At 38.3% G+C, this 13,752-nt stretch overlaps 1 protein-coding gene across 1 annotated transcript; it reads right to left on the minus strand.

The window, feature by feature from the left end:
• Positions 1–1,418: 1,418 nt before the first annotated feature.
• Positions 1,419–5,360, minus strand: szrd1 (SUZ RNA binding domain containing 1). Its single transcript, XM_053317656.1, has 4 exons — positions 5,294–5,360; positions 3,964–4,013; positions 3,277–3,546; positions 1,419–2,377 (listed from the first exon to the last, which is right to left on the minus strand). Exons 1-4 carry the CDS (start codon positions 5,339–5,341, stop codon positions 2,266–2,268), a joined length of 480 nt encoding a protein of 159 aa, XP_053173631.1. The 5' UTR covers positions 5,342–5,360; the 3' UTR covers positions 1,419–2,265.
• Positions 5,361–13,752: the final 8,392 nt, after the last annotated feature.

The following is a 13,752-nucleotide window of genomic DNA, read 5'->3' on the forward strand; positions in this document are numbered from 1 at the left end:
TCCTGAACTAAAAATCTCTTTCCAGTATTCTTGATTCCTCCTCTGATATATTCAGTTTTTCACTTACTTGTACTACAGTAACAAAATTGACAACCAGGAAGTAAAGGTGTGATACGGGAGGCACAAGCTGAATTTTAACCATTACAATAACATTTCTGTTGATGGATGTGCACCACTGAATATGGCTTTATTGAGATCTCTTCTCTGTTTGAACAGATAAAAAGGTGAGAAACTAAGAACATCAATTGGGCACAGTGGTCCTGGACAGGCAGGCTGTCATTTTTCTCTCAGGGTCACATAAGACTATCTCTACATGTTCTATATCAGCAATGGACCATCTGTTAAAATGCCAGATAGTGAAAAATCAAACAGGGAGTGATGTTACCGTTTCTTACTGTGCCCACGATGCCAACAGTCAAGACTAGTGAACAGACAAAAAAAAAAAAAAAATTAACAATTAACTGACAGACTGGCATTTGATAGTTCATCTTAGGACGTGGATATCGCTTCAGTTCCATTTCCCCTCACACTCGACTCAAGCTTTAATACGGACATTTGCTGTTCGAGCAATCAACCCCGCTGGAAGAAAAAAATACAATCTTCGTTCATTTCATTCATTCAGTCTGGTTCACTTGCACCTGAGTTCCTGCGTACTGTCCGTCAGTGAAGGACACAAAAAAGGAGCATGCCGCCTACCAGGTGATATGACGGAGGAGGCTTATGAAGTACAGCAGTAAATTCGTTCCCCATCTGACCCTCCCTTGAGTTGCTGCCGACACCAACTTAAAATAACGTCTCAATTAACTGATATATATACACAGGGTGATTTTAAAATGGGCTTTTGGTTTTGTTTTGATTAAAATACTGCTCGACGTCACTGCCGTCTCTTACAAAAAGGCAGAAAAGCTACTTAAAATGGACTTCAATCCACAATCAATCTTTTTTGTTTTTTTTGCTTTTACTTTTAAATAGAAACGATGAAATGACAGTCCGAGGAAGACAGCTGCTAAGCTTAATTAAAAAAACAAACAGAAAACAAACAAAAACCGTAAACAGAACTTGTCAGATATACAACTTGACACACGACACCCTTTCCCTCAGTTTCTTTTTTAAAAAACAGATGGCAATGTACATATTAGGGGTGCACTGATAACGTTACTGGGCAGGTACCAAACAAGTACTTGGCGTTAGCAGTGTGTTTACTATAAGACATTAAACACTACCAACTGCAGCCCACAACACAGTGTTTGTTTAAACGTAAACGGTTTGGGACTATTTCACTACGAAAGAAAAAGGTGAAAAAATTATGTTAACCATTTCATAAAATCTGCAGATATTGCTCAATTTATTAAAAAATCTCATTATATGCTGTTTTAATTCATGAATCATGAATGGATCAGTGGTTCACACTGATGCCTCACTGAAAGAAAAGCTCTGACCATGCTGCAATGTGGCCGCCCACTGCTCCCAGTATACAGCATGGATCGAATGCAGAGGACAGATTGCATTTCTCACTGAGTTTTGAGAAACGACAGCAAAGAAATGTTAAAATAATGTTATGTATGTACTTGTAGCTGTTGCTTGTGATCTGAAAGTACTATAAAAAGAACTTCCTCACACTTTTAGTCCCATCTGAAATAAGATATCAGTGCATCCCTAGTATAAAAAAAAACAAAAGAAAAGCGAGAAAAACTAAAGATAAAAATTCTAGTGAGCCAACATCTCAAAGATTAAAAACATGTATATGGTGTGACAAGTGATATCTGGTATTATTGCTGCGGACAAGCTGCTGCACATGTACCAGCTCATCTCAGTTTTATATGACCCGTCACTTCTCTTCTCTTAAGCCGTCCTTTGTTCAAGTCTTTTGCTTCCACCCTGCAGGCGTCCTGAGACGGAGCTGCTGGGGGCTGAAGGAGGACAGAGATAGAGGTGGTGGTACGGGTGGGGAGGTGGGGTGGGGTCTCTTAAAGGGATCATCACAGTGAGTCCAGAATATGTTCATTATCACAGTGTCAAACAGACGAGTGGGGAGAGAAGAGAGCACATTTCCATCCGTTTTACTTCCTCCTGGAGTTCGGCTCTCCCTGTCAGTTCCACACAGTCTCCAAGAGGGAAGAGTGGGGCAGCGGACTGTTCAATACACTGGAACTGAAGGAAGGAAGCTTTAAAAATACAATGCTGTCTCTGCTCTCAGGTGGCCCTCAATCAATCTCTCTCTTTCTCTCTCTCTCCCCGCAATGGCTGGGCAGCGCAGGGGCCAACTTATCTGTGCTGTCGGAACCCTTGGGTGCCGTCTGGGCCGGCTGGCTGCCGGACAGTGTGATTGTTTGATCTGGTGTCCTCTGAAGGCAATGTAGAGTTAATGCGCCCTGGCCTGGCAGACAGAGGGGAAATGGGAATAAATTAGAGACAGCAGCCTTTTCCGTGTGCCAGCTGCTGGACAGAAACGTCTCGTTGCTCGTTTCCAGTTGGCAAGTTGCAGCAGCAATTCTCGTTTCTGCCCAACTGTCCTGATTACAGGAGCCTCGCAGTCTCACATCAAACAGGTCTCCACACATGATTTTAGTTTATGTTCTCTGATTTGTTGCTGTGTCGCTGGAAAATTTGTATTCAAACAAAAGATTTCTTGTAAGTTTTTCCATTTTGTGGAGTTTATTTTGGTTGCTTTCACTTTCGTTTTGGCACCGATCAATACCAATCAGTGAAAATGAAAACAGAGAAGAACTTCTTTTTATTCAGTTCATTAACTGGAAATGTAAAAAAAGAAGAGAACTTCTGTAATTATTGTTAAGCTCCACTTGTCAATCAAAACTAGTTCCAGCCAAAATGCACAAAACAGGAATATGCTTCTGCCTGCATTTTAAAAAGAAAAAGAAAGTAACACCAGCAGGGAGGTTAATGAAGCACTCAACCCTGCCGATGTGTCAATTCTCAGCATACACCCCACCGTTTAACGGCTACTTTTCCACAGTTATCATTCTGATTATTCACTTATGCTTCTCCCGTGATCTGTCTTAGCTGCAGCTACTCTTTTTTCTTAATCAAGTCTAAAAAGAGTAAAGTATAAAAATCTTCATCATCAAAAGTCAAATCAGATTAAAAGATGGCGCTGTGCTTACGAGATAAACAAACTTAAATACTCAACAACCAAAGATATTGAAATGAAAGTAGATGAAGAGACCACAAAAAGTAAAACGGTGTTCAGCACAACAACACGCATGCTGACTACAACTGAGTTAAACCTCTAAACTGTCAATATTTGAGCATCATTACCTGTCAGTGTTGGGCTTGTCCTGTGGCGTCTCCTCTGGGCAGGCGCTGCCCAGTATTCTCTTCCTGGCCTCTGCGTACTCTGCCTCACGCTGGGCCAGGGACTTGACCTGTGGTGTAGGCCTGTTCTGATTCAAGGCTGATCCCAACGACCCGTTGTTTGCAGGACGCTTCAAGATGCGAATCTGAGGCGGTGGGGCTGCTGGTAGAGAGTCGTCTTGGATTACCATGGTGGTCCTCAACGGAGACCGTGAAGAATTATTACTGGACTCCCTGGAAGAACAACACAGTCCACTTAAAATGAGTGATACGACAGACAGGAAGTGGTCACTGTGTTACAGCAGAAATAAAAACTTAGATGAGACACTAGTGGGCTATAGACTTAAAAAGACATGCCAACTCAATGACAGAATCAGTTTTTCCATATATCAACAAGATAATTCAACTTTTTGTGGAAAAACCATATCAGACATGAATTAATATTCAAAGTAGAGCATTTTATATACATCGTAAAAACATGTCTGGAGGGGATCTTAAGATCTGCTCAGCTCACGTCTAATAAATTGAGCAGCAGCTGATTTTTTACTAAAACAACACGTTCAGGTGTCTACATTTGCAGATAAGCAGCAGATTACAGTTTTTAATGGAAATTAAAGCAATAATTCTTTAGTGCAACATTTTGGGTCTTACTTTTCTTTCTGGCTGATTCGTAGCTTCTCTTCTAACCGCTTTTCCATTTCCTGTGGGGAGGGGAGGGGACATCAAAAACATGTATTCATGGAAACAAACAACATGCTCATATTGATTTGAGATGGTAGGGAAAAAAAGTGCGACAGATAGTAAGCAAGTCACAGAGTGCACGGAAAACAGGATTCAGTTACAATCTATTTATAAGTTACATGTGTAGAGCAGCTGCCAAGTCATAACAGACAGAGTGCTCAGCGGGCTAATGTTCCCATCAAATGGCAGCAAAACTGATAATGAGGTCAGTTTAGGTACACTTTAAACACTTGTGTTCTTGCTTATTAACCAATAGAGAGTATGGTAAAAAACAAGGTAACACCACCTGACTGACTGCTTCCGGCTAACTTCTTCCCAGAGCCACGATATTGACGTCATTAGGTAGCGATAGTCTGCCGTGACGACAGCTAATGTTGGCTAAATGTTACAACTACATAATTAGCTCACTAACAGGCCAATAACTTCACAACTTGGCAGAACATGTGGCCTAGTGAACTCCAGGAAGCCACAAAGTTACTCCAGGAAGCTAGCATTCACCTAACACCGTGAAGGCTTTAGAGTTAAGACAATGTAATTCATTCATTTTATGAAGCATTTTATGAAGCCGATAAACAATAAGGCTTAGAAAGTTACACATGCTGACTTTGTGACAGCAACATTTCAACCTTTAAAACTGATTCACAGTAACTTATTAGTCGTTTCTGGGAGGAAGAGAGTGAATCAATACAATAATTGAATATTTTCTTAACTGAAAGCTATTAGTGTTATCAAATGTGCGAAGAATTGATTACGTTACCAGAGTGCCTCGTAAAAATGCCTTAACTCGCCTTGTAGGCGGTGCTTGCAATATTTAATTGAAATGTTCCGTGTTAGCGACACAATAAACAGCTAACTTAGCATTAGCTAACACCAACCTTAGCATCTCAACTGCAACTTTAAATCCGAGGGTTTAGCTTTTACGTTGTACACTCCTTACATATAGACTGTTCCCTAATAATACGGTATATTAGCGGTACTTAAAGCGAAATAAGTCACAAATAGCTGTCACCACTCGGGTTGTTAGTTGGATAAGTCCATCTTATGCTTGTCTCGCTCGCTAACGTTAGCTGGCTAACTTTCTTGAAGCTAACGCGTTAGCTGGAGCCACATTGTTGGCCCGTCGTTTAGAACATACAACAACGTTATTAAAACTTCTCAAAGCAAAAGTCTAAACATTAACCAGCTGCCAAACTAATTATTGGCGTTAGCGGGAAGATATTTTGAGACTTTCGTTACTTACCCCGCTATCAGCAGCTTCCTCCCAACTTTCGGCGACCTCCTCATCCATGTTTCATTTTGCTTCAGACACGCTGTGGAGCTCCGTCAGACCCGCCTCTCCTCCTCCCTGCTGTCCACAGCTCACTGACGGAGTCCCCCACAGCATCATAACCCCCGACCAACAAATGACCATACTTTGTATAAAAACAATATTCTTCAACAGTGGTTTAGTAATAATATTTAATTGCTTCGTCAGTTATCCAAGCAATGTGACCAACTGTATGTGGAGTTTATTTCAGCACTGTGAAAGGTGTTGGAATCAATTATTTGTCTCCAAAGGATTTCTCAGCTGTCTCTGACATATTGTTAAATGTAACTGAAACATCTATTGGGAAAACTTGTTTTTATGGCAAACTAAGAATAAAAATAAGTCAGTCTGTCAACTGTTTCAGCACGGCATTATAAGTACAGTGTCTGCTTTTTCTTATAGGTTAAAGGTTATAGGTTAGGTTTTAAGGTGAGAGCAAACTCATTTTCAGGGGAAGTTGATTTGTTGCTAAAGTTGCTTAAACGACGTTGTAATGCCGTTGCGTGATGACGTTATGACGTACAACTTTGTCTTCTTAGAACACACCGTAGATATATACAGATAATTTACAATACACAAAACACAATATTAGTAATATAAACACACCTTTTTTTTAAATCAGATATTTTTATTTTTAAAAACAATTTTTTTTTTAACAATGACATTTTATGTATTTTCCTACTAACTAGTAAAACGACATATTCTAGTGTGTTGTTAGTTAACATGCTACCTAAATGATCAACAATTATAGGTACAAGCAAATAACAAGGTATATCATATATGCTATCTTATTGAACAACTGCACCTAGCAACATAACTCAAATATGATGCACTAGGCACCTCTGTCAAGCTCTCTCAAGCCTTTTTTGCTGCTTGGCTGGCACTTGCAAGCTGCTCAATGATCTCCTTCAGGTATTGGCACTGTTCTCACCCACACTGCAGTGCACACTACCACCATCAACTGTGTGTTTCCACCAGTTCCAAAAAGTCCACTACTTGCATACATAAATATGATGAATCATAAATTGGCAAGAAAATCCTCCTTATCGTCACTGTTCAACTGCATTGTCACTGAGCTTGAACCAGCAGAAGAGGATGGAGTGGCCTTAAAGCTGTATGCTGCTGTGGTGCCAAACTGCTGCGGAACTTCACTTGAAAGTGTAAGCTGGTAACAAGTATCACCAGCCAGCTTCATTCTATACTGCACCAGAAGTTGTGAGTGTGCAGTTTATATCTTAAATTTATTTGACCAAACACATTTGGCTAAGCAGCCATTCAATCTCCACATTTGAGTTTATCAAAGAGAGGGCAGTGAGTGCAGCTTTACACAGTTCTTCAAATGGATTTGATCTGGAAGAGTCTGTGTAATTATTCGCTTCACTCCAAAACTCAACTGTGTTTTCAGTTGAGCCTTATTTAAACAGATGGATGATTCTCCATTGGGAAACAATTTTGTTAATTATTGGGGCTGGTACTGCAGTAGCCCAGTTAATTTGATAATTTCAGTGGTGCCATTATTGTGCATTTATTTTAAACTGAACAAGGCTGTGTTTTGTAAAACTTCAAGATTGTCTGAGTGCCTTGCTTGAAGCCCCTTTGCTTAAAGTAACAATGTAGCTGATGCATTATTTCTGAATGACCCTTTTGTCCCCTGATGTAAGACTGAGTTGAGACACAATTCTCTCAAAAAAGTACCTGAAGTATAGTTATGGACTTTTTTTCTTTTAAATGTGACCTCCTAACCAAACAATTGTTCTCTGAACTGAATATGTTTCAATGATTTGACCAAAAAATTTAAATTTGTCTCCTTGAACATGTGCTACTGCTGCTGCATCATTCCTCCTGTTCAAGCTGACCATTAGAAGATCCCTTCATAATTCAATTACAGTGTGTGTGATGGGGAGCCAAAATCTACAAGCTTCCTTTAGTGTAAAATTTATTTGAAAGTTTTTTCTGAAGCTGTCCAAATGAGTCAAATCAAGTCGATGTAGACAGTCTTTTTGTTATTATATTTCCACCACAGTTCAACATGGAAATACTGTCCAAGGAAACATAAAGAGAGAATTTGATGCTAAAAAGACCCTTTTCAGTGTTCATATGGACACCTGACTGTTGGTTTTATATGGTGCTATTGGTGATCAGAGGTATCATCGGGTGGGTTATTTTTTGATCAGCACCCCCTGTTACAAAATAACATGAATTCTAAGAACATGAAATTGATATTCTTGGTTGGGTTAAGAGGATTTCTAGCATTGTTTGCACAAAGAAAACATTGTTTTATTGAGTGGTTCCAGCTCTTAGCCCTGTTGTGATAAGACTCTCATGTTTGAACACATGAGGGCAGTATGGGTTTGTCAGACCACAGCTGGTGTTTTTAGTCAATTTGCAACATGATACTGTGAACAGTTTAGGCATATCTGGCCTATATTGTACAGTTTGATAAGCAAAATGTTTTCAACACATTTAGTATGCATCATTTTTAAGGCATCACAAGATCATTAAGACCATATTTGTGATTACAATTTGTTTTCATCAGAACATAGAACATTTATTCAAAATGCTAAATGGCATTTGGTTAATGTAATTTTTACATTGTTTTATTATAATAAATGACATGACTGATTTATAAAAATCAACAATTCTGCAAAAGGTTGTCTAATCTGTGGTCAATGCACTGCAATGTACCTCAAGGGACTGGCTGCTAGGGTTTTATGACTTGATGAGCTGTGTGTGTGTGTGTGTGTGTGTGTGTGTGTGTGTGTGTGTGTGTGTGTGTGTGTGTGTGTGTGTGTGTGTGTGTGTGTGTGTGTGTGTGTGTGTGTGTGTGTGTGTGTGTGTGTGTGTACTCACACACTCATAACCTACAGAAATAATGTTTTATTATTTTCACTTCCTGGTTATCTTAATGATGTTCTCAGATAAGAGTGAATTTCCACTTATATGCTGTCACAGTAATTTGGGCCGGATACAGTGGAGCTTAGGAAGAGTACTCAGTGACCCCTGATATGCATGTCAGCATTCTGAATGTGCCACAGTATCACCTAAGATGTCTCTGTTGGAGGATATGATATAAATGTTTACACAATGAACTGATTGCACCTTATAGAGAGAAAGATGGCCATAGAGTTGCTCATGGATGTGAAGATTGGGGTGTTGACTACATATTCACTATATCACTACATATTTCAAGAAAATGTGTGCTGTACTTAGGAGTGATCACTGTTTTAGATCAATTATTGTGCACACTGTCAAAGGTTTGGCAGATTTTGTTAAACAAAAAATAAGCTGAATATGCAGAAATAATGACCAGGAAGTGGGTTTAGATGGAGTTGTGGTGGATCTGTTAAATGTGACTTGAAACTGAAATCCCAAGATGAGCTAGTCCCATATGTCCACACAGGTCCACATTACATTTTGAGTCATTGAGGCTGAATTTAGTCAACATGCAACAAATAATCCTGCAGAAGTTTAACCTTTTGGAGGATGTCTATGGAATAACATTAGGATTGTATGTGTACCACCATATCTGAACATTTTGTACTGTATGAATACAGTGAAATGTTTGAGTGTATGTTGAATGAGAGCATTTTTCTGGAAGCATGGTGCAAAATTGAAACTGCAAGCAGACTCCTCAGCAGAGAAACATTAACACTTAACTCCATGGGAAAAAATGAAAATATAATATAATCATATTATATTTTCATTTTTTTTGCTTGTTAACTAGTCATTTAAGTTACATTTATACTGAAATAAGTTAATTTACCTACAAATCCAGAATTAAACAGTGGCTCCTAATGCTACTTTATTTTTTAAATATCATCAAGCATTATCAATGTTGCTTGTCCTGCACCTGCAAACAAGACCACCTTTAAATTGTGTATTTTTTATATTGAGCGTTGTCAGATTGAGAGGCTCAGAGGCTATTCATGTGTAGCATGCTTTTAGCCCCTTCAGCGGACATGCCCCCAGTGTTTTAGAGCATCCCCACTGGCTATTCAGGAGGAAGCATCAAATGGGGTATTTGTAGATTTCATTCATAGCCGTAAAGTTAGGCTTCACAAATAGATCATACAAAATACAATACTTATGACCCTAAATGTATTCCCCAGTGGTTAACAGTGGTTAACACAGACACACACTTGTATATGAGGACTTTAACTAATGAACTTTGATGAAAATCTGTAATTCTTGTCTCGTTCAAGTCATCATAGCTAAGTAAACCTGGACTTTCTGGGACCATGCAAAACACTTTTTGTATTAATTACACATTTTGGGGATATTTTGCCTTTTGTTAACGGTCACTTTAACTGACACTTAACTTAGACTACGACACCAAATCTGCTTTTTGTCGTCTCAAAAATATTACTTAAGTGTGGCCACTTACTATTGTAAAGCTCTCCTATCTGGGCAGAACACATCCCACCTTTTTCAAAGTCCTTACATTGGCTGCCTTTTGGTGTCTTTAGTGAGTGATTCTGTTACTTGTTTTTAAAAGCACTTCATGCCCTAGCGTTGGCATATATGTCTCACATGTACATGAGTACAGTATGGCCTCTGAGGTACTCTGCTACAAGTCTGTGCGTTGTTCCAAAGTGCAGGGATAAATCAAACCTTTGGTGAGGCAACTTTCAGCTTTTATCACCTAAGACCAAGAGCAGCTGGAAGTGTTGAAATCTTTCAATGTAAATTTACCTGCATCTACTGTACCTCTTCAGCCTGGCTTTGAATCAGAAAGGGTTTATAGACACTATTTATTTTATTCACTTTATTTCATATTTGTGTTGTAGAATTGTATTGTGTTATGTAATTCAGTTATTATTATATTTATTTTGTCTTTGAATCAGTTTTATCTAGCTATTAATCTAGTTCTTATTTCATTCTATTTTACTACTATTGCTGTATTATAGCTTTAAAATATATATATATATATATATATATATATATATATATATAGAGTAACCTGTAACCAATTCATGAAAAAACAATATATATATATATATATATATATATATATATATATATATATATATATATAGTTTTTTCATGAATTGGTTACAGGTTACTCTTGCTATGTCTTAATATTGGCTTGTCAGTCATCTGTGAGGCACGTTGAACTCCATTAACCTTTATGAAGTATGCTACACAAATAAAGTTTGACTGATTGATTGATTAATCTGGAGGACTGTAATGTTTATGACTGCTCATCATTTTGAAGTAATTTTTTCCATTGCTGTGCTGTTTGTATACTGCATTCAGGAGAGAGACTCAGATTTCATATCAATGAAGTCTGGTTTCTGTTGGTGGAACTGTGTTGTTGATCACTCTCTCTGGCAATAGATGTAACAGATTGAAAATATGAGCTGTAGCCCTGTGCAGCAGAGGAATTTTCCCAGTGTTTCATTCATTTCATTCATCAGGATTCAAAGACTCACACCAGGCTGATTAAAAGGGCTTCTGATGCTCAGCTTCATGCAACACTGATTCCAACACCAGTAAATCCTCCAGTAAGACAAAAGAATAATGACAGCAGTGATTCTAGAGATAATGAGCATCACAGCATGAGCCAGGGCTAAACATGATGCTCTCTCTCTGTGAAGCAAAGCAGCACAAAGATTTTGACCCTGAAGATAATTTACTGTGGAGATTGATTCAACTGAAGTGTATGCTGTGACTATATCACCTGACTGGAATTCAAATAGCTGATATACAGTAAATGTACTGTATTTCATTTGAAAAATACAGGATATGTTACCTTTTTGAAATTCAGTCGACTCTCTTTGATGCATGGTTGCAATATTGCCTTTTATTTGGACAATACAATAAAATCAGAATTTACAAATTTTTACATATTCCCATGTATCAAAAATTTCAATTTGAGGTTAATGAAACACACACAATAGCACTTTCTGACATAGCTTCTGAATCACAGTTAATTTGATTTCCCTCTGACATGCAAATATCTCATTGTCAGTGTGCTCTTGTTTTTGCTCATGTCTATTTACAACTTTTTGAATTAGTGGTTTATCCAGAGCTCATTCTTCTCCTCGCTGGACTCCGCCGTCAGCACCTGTGTACGTAGTATCCTGTCGCGTATCCCATGATGTAGATGACCACCATTGTAACCAAAGCCCCTCCTGCCTTCACTATAATCCCTGTGGTGCCGGTACACATTCTGTTGTAGACCCTGAATGCAACACAGAGTGAGGCAGATTCAGGTTAAACAGCTGTTGGTGGAATGTTCTTCAATTGTATGCCCTGGTTTCACCACATAGTCACTTTAATGTGACTATGTGGTGAGGTTTTACAAAGCTTAATAGCACTACAGCATTCAATTGATACCAGATCTGAAAGCCAAATTTAATTTATTTGAAAATTATAATTCCTTTCATCCTGATTTGTATTTTTGTCTATCCAGGGTGAAACACAACTTCACTGTATTGACTACTGTACAATTGTTCACTAACTGAACCTCAATATGAAAACAGCAGCAACATGTTTCATTAGTGATCAAACTGTAACAGGGAGATCTGCATTATAGCCACTTTATCAGACGCCTAACTTACCATATTTGATTTTTAATGGAACAAACATGAATCAAATCAAACCATAACACCTACTATCAGTGCATATGCTTAACTACTTATATATACAGTATCTTCTAATATTTTCTAATATAAAAACTGCATATTTGACTTTTGCATCTTTATGTCAGGCGTTATCTAGTCTCACCTCATCATAGTGGACTGTGAGGCCTCTACATTCATGTTGATGTTGCTCTCGTTCCAGCGATCATATTGCACGGTGCCGGCAGGGTTGGTCTCCATTTGGGTAGCCATTTCTCTCCTTAACTGCCTGGAATCAACGTTGACTCACTGCTTCACTGCGCAGCACATAAACTCTGCACTCTGACACAGTGAGGGTGACGAGCTGGGAAGGAAATGTCACTTTGATTGCTATGTAAAAATAAAAGTTATCTACGCTTCTCATGATTGCAATTGTATACCTGTTATGTACCACAGTGCACTTGAAGTAAAGTGTTCATTGTTTTTTTTGACAATGAACATGACATTTAAAATTAAACCAATCATTCTTTAATCTACTCTACAGCAAAATAAGTCCACATGATTGAAATAATTAGATTCAAAAGTCATTGATTGGATGATTGTAACCCTTAGCAAAATCATACCTCTACATTCAAATGAACTCAAGCTGTGCTCACCTGTATAAGTCTGACAAACTCCTCAGAAAACTCTGCTCTGCCGCACTTTTAAAAGTCAACCTTGGCCATAGTTCATGCGTTCAATGAGGTCATAAGTCGTAAATGTATTGGTTGCTTTCCAGCTATTCTCTTTTACCTGCTTATATGGCTCTTTCTCTGTGATAAAGTACTATCATACCTCTGCTTCAGTAATCTCCGGTTGCAACACATCCTGCATAAATAGTTGACTGCAAAGCAAAAATACCAATGTGTTGCAGATTTTCATGGAATTATGTTTACTGTGTGAAAATGTGATTTGGTTGAATACAATATCACTGTGTTGTTTCATAGAATCTGTTTAGTCTTTACTGCACATCTAAGCACATGTTGATCTATATGTGCAGGAATAGCAGCGCCCTCTTCTGTTCTTAGATGTAAAGGAAGCAAGAAATCTCAGCTACTCACTTGTTTTGTTTTAAATATACTAATGTCTCAAAGCAAATATGGTGATGACCCTGTGACACATCTCATGCATTTTATAGGGAATCTTGGGGTTTATATATGTTTAGACAACATACATTTGCAGATGGAGAACAAACACTTAAATTGACTTTGGTTTCACTTGATATTAACTCCCCAGAGGACCTGCAAAGCACCTGTGGGCACTATGATGGGTAGAAGAAGGCTGCAGTCAGCGCTTGTCTGGTTTTTGTAGCCATGTGGTCACTCTGCAGGGCCTAGTGGAGGTGGAGGTCTATTTGTGTGCTGCTGCCTCCTCATGGACAGGTAACAGGCTAACAGCACTGAACACCTGCTGTGGGTCTGGCTTCTTGAAATGGGTTTGCTGTATAAAATATAGATGAACATTGTGTGGGTACTGCAGCATCCTTATCCTGCATCACCATGGAAACTGGTAAGACAAATTACAAAAGGATCAGCATAATGTAATCAAATGTACAAACCCAGCAGCTGCACTTAATCCTCACTTTTTGGTCCTAAAATGGCTGCACAGTATGAAATGACAATTACATTGAATTGAATTGAATTGAATTGAGAGTTATATTTGAGTTTTATCTCAAATATAAGTCTTTATTAGGCCTAATTTGTCTCTTCTGGATAATCTCATATAGAGGAGTAGGTTTATTTAGTCATAAGTTTTAATCAAAATCATTATCAATATTCTAACTAGGCCTGA

This window comes from Scomber japonicus, chromosome 4, assembly GCF_027409825.1.
Source record: "Scomber japonicus isolate fScoJap1 chromosome 4, fScoJap1.pri, whole genome shotgun sequence".
NCBI lineage: Eukaryota > Metazoa > Chordata > Actinopteri > Scombriformes > Scombridae > Scomber > Scomber japonicus.